The sequence below is a fragment of the Diuraphis noxia genome, unplaced genomic scaffold (assembly GCF_037042655.1).
Source record: "Diuraphis noxia isolate RWA-SAM2 unplaced genomic scaffold, SU_Dnox_SAM2 contig0002, whole genome shotgun sequence".
Classification (NCBI taxonomy): Eukaryota; Metazoa; Arthropoda; class Insecta; order Hemiptera; family Aphididae; genus Diuraphis; species Diuraphis noxia.
The window spans coordinates 54,915,773-54,932,300 of record NW_028301712.1 but is presented as its reverse complement, the minus strand read 5'-3'; the positions used below and the strand labels follow the sequence as shown (position 1 = coordinate 54,932,300).

Below are 16,528 nucleotides of genomic sequence, written 5' to 3'. Positions count from 1 at the left end.
GCCGACCGATTCACACACACCTATCATTGTTTATTTATATTATTGTTTAAATTTGTATTTTGATTGTTATGTGAATTATATAATAGTAACTAACCGCAATCAGCGCTGCCAAACCACCATGAAAAATAGCACGGCCGCCGCAATTTTATGGCCTCCCGTCCGTCCGCGTCGTCCGTATAATATAAAAATTTTAGTATCTTCTCCAGCGTTGTCGTAATAACGCTCGTACGTGCGCTAATCGCCGCCGCCGTTGGCCTCTTATATTGTGTGTTTTCTTGGGCGCGAATCGCCACTTATATAGGTACTATATAGTGCGTGGGCGCGAATCGCCACTTATATAGGTACTATATAGTGCGTGGGCGCGAATCGCCACTTTTATTAATTTTATTTTGTTTGGGCGCTAATCGCCACCCGTTGTCTTACTATTATTATTATCAGCTGTGCCAAACTATTTTTGCCTGCTGGGCCAAAAGGGCCGTAACGCCCGTAAATATTATCTTTATTATCTTTTATATATTTTATTGTTGGGCCAGAAGGGCCGAAATTGTATATTATTATCTGTTGAGCCAGAAGGGCCGTAATTTAATTATTATTATATTTTATTCTCCATTACCAAATTGAGTTACCATTTATTTATTAGAGTTACCTGTTCGTCTAGTATTTAAGTCTCTACACACACACATACGCACAACACCGCACACTAGCACTCTCCGGTTTGGCTCGGTGATTCCGTCCACTTCCCTTGAGTCGCTATATACACGTATACATAGTTACACAGGTCGGTCGGTGTGTGCGTGCGCTACGAAGTAGCTGGTGACCGGGCGCGCGTATATCCATTATTATTATACGCTCCCGGCCCGAACAGTATTTATACTACTTTGTTACCTTGTACTCGCAGTATTAATTTGGGCCTTAAAGTCTGTGTTGTAATATAAATAATAAATAAACATGATATGTTATATTCATATATTTTACATACTATGTACTATAATGTCCTAATTTTATTTGGGGTCCAAAAAATCAACAACATATGTCTATATAATATATTATGTAATATGTATTAATATAATAATAATAATATTATACATGATAATATTATTTTGCATATTACATGAGCTTACCATAAAATTTTTTTATAATGTCCGATCCCTTTTCAGCGATCATTATGGTAGCGGCATTCGTGTTTACCGAGACGACTTTGGGCATTATCGAGCTGTCTATCACCCGGAGACCACGCACACCCTTTACTTGTAGCATGGTGTCGACGACAGTCCGGTGATCGTGAACAGGGCCCATCCGGCACGTGCCCACTGGGTGATAAAACGATGTGGCAACGTTGCGGATCGCGCACACCCAATAGTCCCTAGTCCCCCAGGCATGAGCCACGCAGTCCGGAAACGTGACTGGTTCTAAAACTAATCCCGCGTCAATCATTGGTTTGGTTTTTGACAGTTTCACGACGAAATCGATTCCGCGTAGTAGCGTTTCGATCTCGTCATCGTGTGACAAGAAATTTGTGTGGATTTTCGGGCGCACCATCGGGTCACACGACCGTAGGATCACACGCCCGGTACTCCGGCCATCAACGTTAATCGGTACCGCGAGCACATTGTCGCTTAGCATGTTCAGTTCGTCGTACTCCGTAGACACTCGGTCTGAGTACCCGAATAGATTCGACATCCTGCTCCGTTTGTTCGGTGTGTTTCTCGTACTGTTGTACGGGAATCTAATGTATACGACCTGTATGTCGGCGTGTCCCTTGGACGCGGTGTCGACGAAGCTTACGAGATTTGTCAGGCCCATCGTTCCTACACCTCTGGATACTAAGTCGAACGTGGCCCGGACCAAGTCGGAGCTCTCTCGAGATATGTCAGCCCGGGATCTGTTCTTCCGGTCGCTGAACACGAGTCCAGCGAACGAAACATGATCCTGGTAGTTGTAGCCTACCGGCAAGTCACTAATTACGTGGATTCCATGTTTACGCAAGTGTTTCGCGGGTCCCACGCCTGATACCATGAGGATCTGAGGGCTCATGATCACGCCTGCGGAAAGTATCACTTCACGAGATCCATATACGCGTTTCGTTTGCCCTGACGGTGTGACGTACTCGACGCCCAACGCTCTGGTATAGTTTCCAAGATCGGATGTAGTGATTCGCTGCACCACTAACCGAGTCACCCTGACATTTTTGGCCACGAACAGATTTGGCCGTCTACTGGCTGGCAACAAGAATGCCTTGAGAGTGCTGCATCGGAGACCATCGCGCACTGTGAAGTCCATCGGGCCGTACCCTACTGCTGGGGGCGCGAACCGGTTAATGTCGTCCATCTCTGCTAACCGGAGCAATCGGTTGCCTTCGTTGACGGCCGAATATGCTGGGTCGATGGAAACCAGTGGACTGACTGTGAGTGGGCCTCCGCGTCCATGTGGCACCACGTCCCGCCGATCACCGCTACCTGTGAAATTCTCTGACTTGACGAAGTACGGCAGAACGTCACCAAACCCCCAGCCCGCGTTGCCTAGTCTCTCCCACTCGTCAAAATCACGCTTGGTGCCACGCAAGTACATCATGGCGTTCATGGAAGACGATCCACCCAGCATCAGGCCCCTGGATACCGTGGATCGGCCGCGTTCCAAACCCCCAAACAGGAGCGGTTCGGGTTCGGTGATGAACGTCCAGTCGACGTCACTCGCCAACGCTTCGCTGTATCTGAGCGGTATTTCCGTGTTTGCCGGTGGATCACCACCAGCCTCCAGCAGCAGCACATTCCATTCGGGTATCTCACTGAGTCGGGCCGCCACCGTCGCGCCGGCACTACCACCGCCCACCACTATGAAGTCGAACGTCACGTTATTGGCGTCCGTGAACAGCGTAGGACCGTAGTCGTCCGGATACATCAACGACAAAACTCCGTTCCATCGCCGCTGCTGCAGCGGGCTCTAAAATCAATAACAGACGATATGTTTCAAATCTATAGCCCAGGAAAATATAGCGAAAAAACAAGAGCAGGAAATCTGTGTCGAAACTCAGCATGTAAGTCATAAAAGTCACCTACGGTCGGATGACTGTCAGCTCCACCTAAGACCACTTTATGTCGGTAAAATCTGCTTAGTTTTAGACTAGATATGAAACTTTCAAAATAAATTCTATATAAGTGATTTCTTATAGAAAAATGGACTAAATATTTATTTTAGCGTGGGTAAAATATGTTATTTAATTTGATGATTACAATATTACATCAAAGTATTCATGATTTGGTTTAATAACGTTTTTAACGGATGCGTTTGTTCAAATTTTCAAAACATTTATATCTATCAAAAATATAAATCAAATAATTAATAATTATTAACTTACCTGTATGATGTATATCAATTGTTTGCAATTGGACTTCAGTCCATAAGAATTAAATGCATAAATATATGCACATTGTTTCAAATTAACAACTAGAGTAATTTGAAATTATATCAGATATAAAAAAGTGTAAAATATGTACTAATACGTTTAATACTTAATATACTGGAATTCGCAAACGACTTATTAAAACTGAACCTAATATGCCTGGATTAATCGTTTATTCATGTGCTTGTTGCTGTTTTGGATATAAATTATTAATATTATTATAAAAACAAAGTGTATTATTGGTATTGCTCGTGTATAATAATATATCTACCTATAAACCTGCTGCATAACATATTATAAAACATATAGTATACCAAGCCCTACACTATAGTATTTTGACCATACTTGTATCATTGTGTGCATCCGAGAAGAAGTCACTCATTAGATTTATTCAATTATTTTTAGACTTACATAATATTTATCATAGCTTGTGGTTATTACTAAAAATATAAAATAAATAAAATATATCCTAATAAATAATAATACTTGGAGTATGATGTATATAGATAATATATACGGCGTATAATATATAGGTAATAATAATAATTGTTTTTTTTTTTTTTTAAGTTTATATTGATTGTTTTATTGGTACTTAAAACAAAAATAATAAACCAACATTAATATATTTTATGAACGTAAATAAATAAATCCTTAAACATATATCTATACATCTAGTACAGTGGTTCTCAACCTTTTTGGATTCGTGTCACACTTATCCACGAGAACCCAATACTACATTTCCTTAACATCAAAATAATAATAATATATATAAAAAAAATTCAGAACTCTTCTCACCCCTACATTGGATTCATGTTATCCCGGTTGAGAACCCCTGATCTATTATAATAATATAATAAATGTATATCAGTTAGTAGTTACATCTTACAACCTACAAACGTACCAATAGACTATAATACCGTGATAATACAAGCAGTGGAATAGAGGTGGGTGTGTTTTTTTTTTAACAGTAAAAAATTGTTTTACTATATTTGTTAATAATTATTAAATAAAATGTTTAACATCCACGAGCATAAATTTAACGTGATAAAGTAAAATATATGTATAATACATTAATACAACATTTTATTAAAGCTGATTATCTGAATCGACAATTTTTAATTTTAGATTCTGAACAAATAATGCATGTTGTTTTTATTTCTGAAGACAGATTTGATAGAAAATACTTTGATTTTAAACTGTTATGGCGACCACGAATCTGGTAGTAAAGTGTATTTAGCTTGGGGGATATGAGGAAGAGAGTTAAAGTAAAAAATGTTTAAACAAATATGAAGATTAGTTAGAATTGTAATATTAGATTATTAATTTAATTGTTTGGTAACATTAGTTTGGTATAAGACATAACACAATCGAAATATATTTCACATAAAAAATTATAAAATAAAATTGAAATTGCAATAATTTCATAACAATAATGATAATAACAGACAATAAAGTTATTATTTATATTATATTTGTACTCACTAAACACAGCATAGTTATAACTGTCCAATAAACGAACATTGTTCTGCGATGTCTTTCAGTTTACATATGTGAAGTGTCCGTGTATAATGAGTATATATATAGAGTATAGACAACTGAATACGATTGAACCAAAAACGCGTAAGTACCTACTTATTTTATATAATACGTTATACGACAGGACGACGCGCGACGGTGTAACTCGGTAAAGTATAAATCAGAGTTAAACGTAGGTAACAATCGTCCGGTCGACCGAAATAATAAATAACATTAAAAAGCGTGGTAGCCGGTAGGTACAGAAGTATATCTTATACTATGTATACAAAATATTATCTGAATGGTGAACCGGTAAACCACGGAAGTATAATTTTTTCGATGCATCGCGTATCGTTGCGATTTGTGAATTACAAAAGATACAACTATACGAGTATTATATATATTATGATATAGGAACGATTTATTATTTCGTCAGAAAATATATTTATTATTTTCTCGGTGTGGCAAATCTGACGTTTTCATAATATTTACGATTGTTAGATCGGTCGTCCAATTATTATAATTTGGTACAATTTTCGCAATTGAATATAATACTGTGGGTACTCATTATACCACCTGCACGTGATTCTATATCTACTACTGTATAACATTATTTAATAAAAAAAATAGACCCATCAAGCTCATAGAGCAGGTTTTTCCGGAATTTATTAAGTGGACGATTTATCTTCATCACTCATCATAACGTAATTAGTGCAGTAACTCTATTTGACGAATATTTAAGGAATTCAATATACTATTGACTATTATAGGAAATTTTGACAAACACTTATGGAAGATGAAAATTAAAAAAAAAGTTTTAGTATATTTTTCAAACAACTTTAATGTAGTATCCGCCATTATTTGATACCGTTAGTTAAATATTACTAAATATTTAATACAGTAGAATTTGTTTATCAGTGAATTATATATTTTGTTCAAAAACCGTACTTTGTCAATTATAAAACTCTGTGACTTATTATATTACACAGATCGACTATTATATATTAAGTACAATTTTTATGAAAAAACAATGATAATTATCATCTAATTTATTACTCAATAAATGATCCCAAAAATAGACTTAACAAAACATCAATAAAATTTTAGTGTTTACAATAATTCACATACTTAAAATTATATACATTATACTATTATAGATACATTATACATATAATGTACTTTAACTGTTTAACCATTTAACGAGTTATAAAATCAATAAAATGCGGAAACAAGTCGATTCAACAACATAATGATTGCCAAAACAGGATTAATATTGCGTGACGCTATAGTTAGCACTTAGCTTTACTACACAGTAGAGAATATAATATTTATAGACAGGTTTTAGCCGCTATGACGATCGACTTTTAAATCACACACACTTAAAGAGATATAAAATATAAGCTGACATTTTCTTCAAATTTAATATATATTTAGGCGCTTTGAAAGTTGAAAATAATTAAATTTATCTGTTATTATGATCAAAAGTCGGAATTTTATGTATATTTGCATACCTACTCAAAAACACAAATAATAGCTGTTAAAAAACTTGAAAAGTATATTTTTGAAAAAGTAGTCGTTATGTGCAATGCCTATAGTTTTACGTGAATACGGTAAAACCTAAAAATAAATGTATTCTATTAGTTCATAATTTATTTTTTACCTATATGGCTATGTATAATAGTAAGTATATTGTATATAACTATATATTATACTATATATACATATATCATAATATAGTTTAATTTTTATGGAATCGAGAACTTTTCTTATTTGATATAATTGTATATCCCATTCTATATATATTTAATAATACTGTGAAATTTACCATTGTTTTCCTTTTATTTAATTTTTTTTTATCGTCAAGTAATTGAAAATACATACATGCCTTAATTTTCAAAATAAAGTAATAAATAGAATTAAATTAATTTAAAAGCTTATTATTCCTAATCTATAACACAACTTCTATGTTTATATAAATATATAATTAAGTAAGTATAGCACAGTTTAGTGGTTTTCGTATCAAATTTAAAACAGTTAAAACCGCATAATAATTAATGTATGATAATCTATCCTGTGCCGAAACTAAATTTCATTAAACCCTGTGCGAACAATATTTAGGGGGAATGTACACTAACTTTATCTCAACGAATCATTATTTTTATAATAGGTATAATTTTTGTAGATAATATTTTGCGTTTTTGCAATGTTTGTTTATGTACAAATACAAACCTTAACATGGGTATACATATACTTGCCTCTTATTCTTTAGTCCCTTGTTCATTATCATCTATTTCCATTATATCAATGTAAATGCATCAATAAACCTACAAACTCACCTTAATGCTATGGAAAAATGGTTCACAAAATGGCGGTTTAAAGTTAACCAGAATAAGTCAGTTCACACAACATTTACCCTCAGACATACTCCTTGTCCTGATGTAGTTCTATACGGCCTTCCGATTCCCTACTCTCCAAAAATCAAATACCTCGGCCTTATTCTTGATCAAAGATTAACGTGGGCTAATCACATCAGAACTAAAAGATTAGCTTTGAATCATCGCTTCCGCTTACTTAAACCTTTACTATGCAATAATAAATACACATCCACTAAAACTAAGCTTCTTATATACAAAACTCTATTAAAATCACTATGGACCTACGGCCTTCAACTTTGGGGCAATACGAAAAAGACAAATATTCAGAAAATCCAAACCTTTCAAAATATTGCACTTAGAAAACTGATGAATGCTCCGCCCTATGTTTCAAATCATACACTACAAACTGACTTACAACTCAAAACATTTAATGAGGAAGCAAAAATATTTTATAAAAGATTCCATTGCCACCTAAATAATCATCCAAATCAACTTGTAAAAAACTTGGCCACTCCCACGATACCTGGAAATCCTCCGAGGCGTTTGAAGCGTAAGTGGTGCCGTGGTTTCTTAAATTAAATTAATTACAAAAAAAAAAAAAAAAATTAAAAAAAAATTAACTTATGTTATTAAAGTAAACTATTCAAGCTAAAAGAAAGTGTCATCAATGGGTGGCTCCTTTCAACAACATTTCATGACCTGTTAACTTTTATCATATAATCCTATTGTGTCTAGTATAATTTATGATACAGATTGTTTATTTCTTGTAAAAAAAAAAAAAAAAAAGATTCTTAAACGTAAACGACTATATGTTTACAATATAGAATTTTCTTTGTTATATATATATAGGCATTATAAATTAATAACATAATATAACAATCAACTTCATTTTTATTTTTTTTCAGAACTGTTGTATTCGAAACAACCTACACTGGTAGTGTAGCACTGCTGACTTATTTATGCGAAATAAACAATATGTAATCGTAGTTTGGTGGACCGAGGTAAAAATTAGGTTTGTCGAATGTATTATGCAGTACCCATGAAAGCATAAATATATGGATCATTATTATTATTACCTTTTTATTATTATTGTTGTTACTATATTATATATACATTATTATGTCAGAACGATTTGATCGGCTCTTTGAAATATTGATGTTAATATTATAATTTATCATATCGTTGCTGTTATAGAGAAGTACTATACAATTGTGTTTGGTATATTGGTACTACCCTACCTAATTCCAAATGAAAGCGTAAAACATGGTATATACTATATACAAACTTACTAAATAAAATATAATATAAAATTAGGTCATATAACAACTAAATATGGACGACATCTTAGGTAATTATTATTATTTATGTGTATAGGTAATAGGTATGTATTATTATTTTTGAAATATTGTGTCGTGGACTCACAGATTCTACCAAATTTACCATTAGAGACATTGCATTTGTTATAAGAATTACAATGGTAATCACAATTTAAATTATACACATGATATCTAAAGTCAAGGATTTCTAGGAATTGTTTACTTCGATGGACATTTTGGAAGATTCGTGCGTTTTAGCAATCACAATATTAAAGATATTGTTCAAATCATTAAAATAATGACTAGCTTGGATATCCTTATACACAAAAACAATTAATAAGAATAAGCAATTTTAATAGCCTCCAGTCCAGGAAAAAAGGTAAAGGGAATACCATATAATATAAGGAACACAAAACACACCATTTCCAGATGTGCCTTCAATAAACATCTAAGCCCAATCGTGCCATGCTATTAAATTATATATCTTATATTAACCATAACCATACATATTTAATCGCAATATTAACATAATATTAAACTTGTGTTTAATTTAATGTATTGTTATTCAACTCTACTATTTATAGGTAATCTACTATTAGTTAACCCCGACTTTTTATCGAATATTGTATATTCGACAGTTGCGATCGATCAGAACGTGACAATAGTCTTATAATATGAGTATTATGATAGAATGTAGGCAAGTATCTACTTAGTTATAAAGTCATGTATAGCTTTAATTAATATTTTTGTAAATATTTTGTATCGCATATGGGTCGATATACATTTTTGAATTGCGGATGTATTTCAGAAAACACAATTTTAAAAATATTTTTCATGCGTACAATTTTTAATTTATTACAAAATTACCTTTTTTACTATTTTTTTATTGTTAAAATGTTAAAAATTGTACGCGCTTGAAAGACAACTTACACTAATTTAATACTCCTAATCAGAATATTATTCGAAGTATTTCAATTGAATTAAAATTTTGAAGATGTACGTATAGCTATATTCTTATTTTATTGTTACTTTGTAGTTTGTTAGTTATAACTCGTCCAAATTTCAATTCGTGTACTTCAGTCTTCTATGTACTGCAAAAAATATTCTGCTCTGGAATAAGGAATTAAAATTGCATGTTAAAAAGGTAAACGAAAAATATATATCGATACAAATAGTAAATAATACATACATTGTATTTTAACTATATAAAATTATATAAAATGTATTTTTAAACACGGAAATAATGAGTGTTTGGATCACTCGGTATGGTGGTATCTATTTAATTATAAGAGGTTTATAACACTTACCTATAACCTGTAGTCTTACAATTGTTATAACCTTGTGTTTCATAAAAAAATACGCACAACGAATGAAGCAGCTTATTGTATTATACTATATATTATGCTCTATAGAATCTAGTTAACTCGGTCGAACTTTTTATGGTATTTTTGTATGGATTTTGTCGTCGACAAAGATCAGTCGTTGATCCATATTTATTTGTGTAGATAACAGCAGCCGGAAATTGTATGACATTATTATATAGGTATTAATGGTATTATATAATATATTATTATTAGTTATTAGTTATTACACAATTTTATTTTATTATTTTCATTATTCTATAATATATTATATTATTAATACACATTATTTTATTTTTTATTTCACTGATGAAATTCATTCCTCGTTACATAGTTATCTATGTAATCTGTATGTATTCAGAACTTTTATTTACCATAACATATTTTGAAAGTTGTATCATGTAAATTTTATATTGTAAAGAAATGTTACTTTATTTCTTTAAATATCTTGTGAGCATTTTATCGATCATTTGCAGTTGTTCATTTTTGAAAAATAAAATAGGTTTTGTCTTAAATTAGTGTTATAAAAATATTCCCGTTTTGCTGTTTTGATTTTTTGTATTTCCTGATTATTAAGAAAAATTTGGAATACTATATGTAGGTACCAAAGTACCAATCAGAATACTAGATGCAATTTTTAACCAGAATAACCATTTTTAAAATTAAACATTGAAGAAGTTTTACTTCCAAAAATGTCATAACAGACGAAAAAACAATTCACTGTAAAATGAATACATTCATAAATCGCCATACAATTGCTTCACTCAAATAAGTACCAATACAAAATGAATTCAATTTTAGTTAAATTTAAATTTTATCGATACATATAGCAAAATGTCAATTTTTGTATTTTTTTTTTTTTTTTTTTTTGGGGGGGGGGGTATATTTGCTTGTTTTTTTTTTTTATGATACTATTTTTTTTATTTACCTGTGTTTCCAATGTTGTAGGTACGAAATTTCATTGAATTCTAATAAATGGTATGCCTATTGGCTATTTTCATATGATATAGGTACCAAGTTTATACATTTTAGAAATTAATTCTATTCGATATGAAATATATAAAACAAAAATGAAGTAGGTACAGTCAAAATAAAATGTTTTATTTATAAATTACATTTTATTTTATTTTCAATTGACATTATTGTTAATACATTATGCATTGCAAGCAACTATTAATAAAATCTACTAAAAATGTAATTATAATTGAAATGAATTGAGTTATTTATAATTTATAAATAACCGTTTTACATTAACATAGTTAAATTATGCAAACTATATGGTTTTACAAAAAAATTTACATCCTGTGTTTATACCATAGACCTATAAACTTTATAGGTCTATGGTTTATACATGCTTTCTAAATAAAACCTATTAGCTATTAAACACACAACCATTGTCACTATAAAATCAAAAAATAAAATTATTAACAGTTGTTTGTTAATATATATATATTATATATATTATAATACATTTTAGATTTAAGGATCACGTAACATTGTTCAAAAGGGCGTAATATCTGAAGGGTGAAGCCTGTGAAGGACGAGGAGGTGAAATAATAAGGACCGGAAACTACAATAATACACGTACTATGTACATTGTACACGCGGCGGCGGCTACTCAAAGTGGAAATTATGACGTTTTATACCTCCTACCCCGCCGACTACCTTAATCGTTTTTTGACGGGCCATCAAAGGAACTTTCGGGTCGACTCTGTCGTCGTCATTGTTGTGGTCGTTACTGTCATCGTATCATTAATACATTTTATATTTGTATAAATGTGTAGTGCATTATTTGAACGCACGTGCCTGAACAATGGTTTTGGTTAAAAAGGTTTTTTCGGACGGTATACGCAACATATTAAATTATTGTCCGCAAATCCTTTACAGTGCTCGTCTTTAAAATCGTTTCAGGGTGGTGGTGAAATTCACCGAAAAAGGCGTGACAGAAGTGATTTTAACAAACAACCCGACACCACAGTAAAATAAATATGTAATAGGTATATTTATATATGTTAATAATCAAAACGATGTCCAGTTAAATATAATATTAATAAGAGGTTCAAGAATCTGGTAAATATAAATTGACATAATATATTTCTTCTAATTTTATTCAATGATCCATTCAGAATATTTCATACTTATATGAATATAATATATAGTATATTGACTAATTCAGTGTATTAAAATTTATATTGGTTTTTGAACATTCACTTATATGTTTATTAAAATATTTATTTTTTATTTATTATATGTATTATTTATTGGTGTAATTTTGCAGTATCTACCCCTATTAGTTATAATTTTTAAATCGTAGACAAATCTAAAGAACACAAGAATTATATATAACTTAACTATTTAAGATATCATACACTTAAAAATTATTAGTATGATGATATATAGTTGATTAAGCAATATTATTATTATAAATAATAAAAAATATAGTAATATAATATTAACTACTATACTACTAACTTAGCTTTAATAAATAGATAACTTGTTATTTAGTCAAACTTAAACTGCCTTTAAAACTCAATGTTTTCTACACCATTCACGTTTATGTTACTATAGTTGTATTAAGCGAAACATAAGTATGTCTACTAAATTCCCTTCTTATAATATAATATAGGTACAATAATTATTATTTCTGTCACTATTTCCTCGTGTAATTTCCAAAACAATTAAAATTCATCAAAAAAATGTTTACTTTTATTTTTAATATGGACGAAATAAACATAATATAATAAAAAAAGTATAATTTGAAACTACATTAGTTTAAAAAATAGTTAACGTCAAATAAACATTTTTAATTTTAATTTCAAATTCATTTTATAAAAAACGTTGTGCCCAAGCCCCAAATAAATATAATATATGAAATGTGAAATTAATTGTACCTCACTAAATATGTACAGTTTAAAAATAATTGCATGTATATTTTTCCCACACTCTCTGTACCACAGCGTCTCTACCACTAAATACAAACTTTAAAATGTTGTCATATTTATTTATTTTTATTGATCACAAAAAAACTTCGACAGCAAAGGCCATTAGTTACAGAAAGTTAAAAGATATGCATGAATAAGTATTTACAACGATGATATTCTCAAAGATGCGTCAAAAGTAAAATGAGATGTACATTTTTATTTATATATAGTTGTACAATTTGGAGTGTTTTAAAAAATTCAATAAATCTGAGTTATTTTTAGGGTTGGGACCGTGTGCGTAGTCCAGGTTTTATGATATCCTATGCTCAAGTCGTTCTTGATTGTACAATAAACAGTCGGAAATTATGTGTTCGACTGTTAACATAGTTCCACAGGTTTAACAAATGGGAGGCTTCTATCTTGCCATCAGAAATCCGTGCGTGAATTGCTGTGTCCGATGCGAAGTCTGTTGAGTATTGTATTTTCTTTTTGGTTAAGCTTTGGATTTACCCAACGATAGGTATCTCTTTTGATTTCATTTAATTTGGTATTTTCCGTATTCCAGATACATAACCATTTATTTTTTGTATATGCGTTTATGAGATTTTTCGTGTCTTCGTAAGACATTTGGTTTATTAAAACGGTTTCGTTATCGTTAACGGCTAATGTGGCTTATTTGATCGCAGTTTCGTTTTTTAGTATAACCAAATGTCTGGGAATCCACATGATGATGATACGTATACCCAAAAGGGAAGCTTTATAGAGCGCATTCTGAATTTTAGAAGCAATGTACTAGGGTTTAAATGATTTAGTATACTTTTTACCGTGCTCAGTGAATCGCCGAGGATTATGAACTTAGTATGAGCTTCATGTATTATAATATCGATTGCCGAGAAGATAGCTAATGCTTCGACTGTGATGGAGCAAATATTGGGTAATTCGTATAATATATTCTTATTTGGGAAAATTATTGAGAATCCGACACCTTCCCGAGATTTTGATCCATTAGTGCAGGGGTCTCCAACCTACGGCCCGCAAGGCTTTTTGCACCGGCCCGCCAAGCTAATTAATGTTTTGAAAATAATATATTATTTTTCATTGTTTTTAATTTATTTTTTATTGAATTGATTAATAAAATAAAATGAATTTATAAAATTTTCATTTGGTGGGTATTATTCATAACAACTTATAATAGTTATACATATACACTAATACTAACTAATAATAGATAAACTCGTCAATCACACATATTTTTTTTTTAGACAACACATTTCTAAAAAAGCGGGTAAGTCGTGTATGTCGCTCTGCTGTACAGTAGGTTACAAGTGGGTTACTGTAATGGATGGAATTAAATTTGAATCCAATGATATTATATCATTGTATACGAAAAACGATTCTGAGCGAAGACGATTTATCTGTCTAGGATATATTATAGATTATTAAAAATTTTCAAATCTTAGTTTTAAAAAGAAAATTTTTTATGAATTTCTAGTTTGAAATAATTTGCGAATTTTCGTGATTTTTACATATGTTGTCAAAATTCAAACTTTGAATGCTTGTAAAAAAAAAATTGTGACTACGCATTTCTTTTATTTTTCAAATTTTATTGTAAAAATATATTATGAGCCTTGTATTAAATTTTCAAATCTTAGATATAAAAAGAAAATTTTTTATGAATTTCTAGCTTAAAATAATTTCTGTATTTTCATGATTTTTACATAATATATGTTGTCAAAACTCAAACTTTGAATGCTTAAAAAAAAATTGTGACTATGTATTCCTTTTATTTTGCAACTGCTATTGTAAAAATATGTTAGGAGCCTTGTATTAAATTTTCAAATCTTAGAATTAAAAAGAAAAACTTTTATGAATTTCTATCTAAGATAATTTGAACATTGCCGTAATTTTTACGTATTTAGTCAAAATTTGAACTTTAAATGCTTATAAAAAAAATTGTGCCTACGAATTTTTAATATTTTTTAACTTCTATTGTTACAATGTGTTAGAAGCCTTGTAATAAATTTTCAAGCTTTTCTACCGAACAAATAAATTTTTATCGATATTTATAGAAAAAAAAACTAATAAAGTTGAAAAATTAAAATGTCAGTAAACAGCTCAAAACAAATCTAAATATTTTGAAAATTTTATCAAATATTTAACACGCCTATATAAACATTCAGTCAAAATTTCAAGTATCTGTGGTAATTTGTTTTAGAGTTACACCAAAATAAGGAAATCGCTAAAAGTGAAAATCCAATGTTGTAAAAATTTAAATTTCAAATGCTCATAAAAATTTAATTTGAATTTCAGGTGGAATTTTTATTTGTGATAAAGATTGAAAAACTTGTAAGGAATCTTGTATTAAATTTTTAAATCTTAGACTTTAAAAAGACAATTTTTTATGAATATCTAGCTTAAAATAATTTGTGAATTTTCGTGATTTTTACGTATTTTGTCAAAATTCAAACTTTGAATGCTTATAAAAAAAAATTGTGACTATGAATTTCTTTTATTTTTCAACTGCTATTGTAACAATATGTTAAGAGCCTTGTATTAAATTTTCAAGCTTTTCTACCCAACAAATAAATTTTTATCGATATTAATTTAAAAAAAACTAATAATGATCGAAAATTTGAAATGCCTATGAATAGTTCAACTTAAGTCGAAATTTTTTGAAAATTGCATGGTGGATAGAATATACTTATATAAACATTAGGTGAAAATTTCATGTATCTATGGTCATTTGTTTTAAAGTTACATCAAAAACCAAAATCGATTTTGTCGAAAAATGAGTGTGCGTAAAATTTCCCGTTTTTCCCTTAATTTTTAGTTTGTTTTTCTCAATTATTTAGAAAAGTATTAAGAATTTTTTACTTTTGACCCCCCAAAGTACCAACTAGATTCACTTTCTGATCGAACGAGGTACTGAAGTCAAAAATCGAAGCATTTTTACTGCCCCAAAACGTGATAACAGACACAAAAAAAAAAAAAAAAAAAAAAAAACACATCATGGTAAAATCAATACATTCATCGCTCCGCTCAGAATCTAAAATGTTGGCCCGCGATGCCAAAACGTATATCAAATTTGGCCCGCCGTAAAAAAAGGTTGGAGACCCCTGCATTAGTGTATACTTCCTGGAAGTCTTTGTAGTTATCAAGTACGCTTTTAAAGAATTTTTTGAAAATAATGGGAGGGGTTTGATGCTTACAAAGATAGCTGAGTTCAATGTTGATTAGGTATGAGCAAGCCCACGGAAGTTGAACGTTTTTCTTTAGTTATGATTTGCGATAAATCAAGGTTGATATCTTTCAACTCTTCTGTAAGGAGGTGATTGTTTATTTCGTGAATTGTGCTATTTGATTTAGTGGATCTTGCTGCGTAATTGAGATGTAACTCTGACCTTTTTATTTCAGAAATGGTTTCACCAGCGATATTATAAATACTGTATACTGGGCTACTCCGAAAAACAACTAGTCCAATCTCGGACCACAGTTATTAACGATGTTAAGCCATTTAAGTAGGGATCTGGATGCAGATCTGTACAGTGGTGAGCTGTTGTTGAGTTTGGACTGTATTAATGATTTGTGAACTCAATTAGCGTATTTGTTTACCCCCCCCCCCCCCCATGTAGTGTGAAAA

General features: G+C 30.8%; 1 protein-coding gene across 1 annotated transcript; it reads right to left on the bottom strand.

The window, feature by feature from the left end:
- Nucleotides 1-1,033: 1,033 nt before the first annotated feature.
- LOC107162445 (glucose dehydrogenase [FAD, quinone]-like) lies at nucleotides 1,034-5,263 on the bottom strand. The gene is made up of 2 exons (XM_015509345.2): nucleotides 4,883-5,263; nucleotides 1,034-2,940 (listed from the first exon to the last, which is right to left on the bottom strand). The coding sequence occupies exons 1-2, from the start codon at nucleotides 4,919-4,921 to the stop codon at nucleotides 1,108-1,110; spliced, it is 1,872 nt and encodes a 623-aa protein (XP_015364831.2). The 5' UTR covers nucleotides 4,922-5,263; the 3' UTR covers nucleotides 1,034-1,107.
- Nucleotides 5,264-16,528: the final 11,265 nt, after the last annotated feature.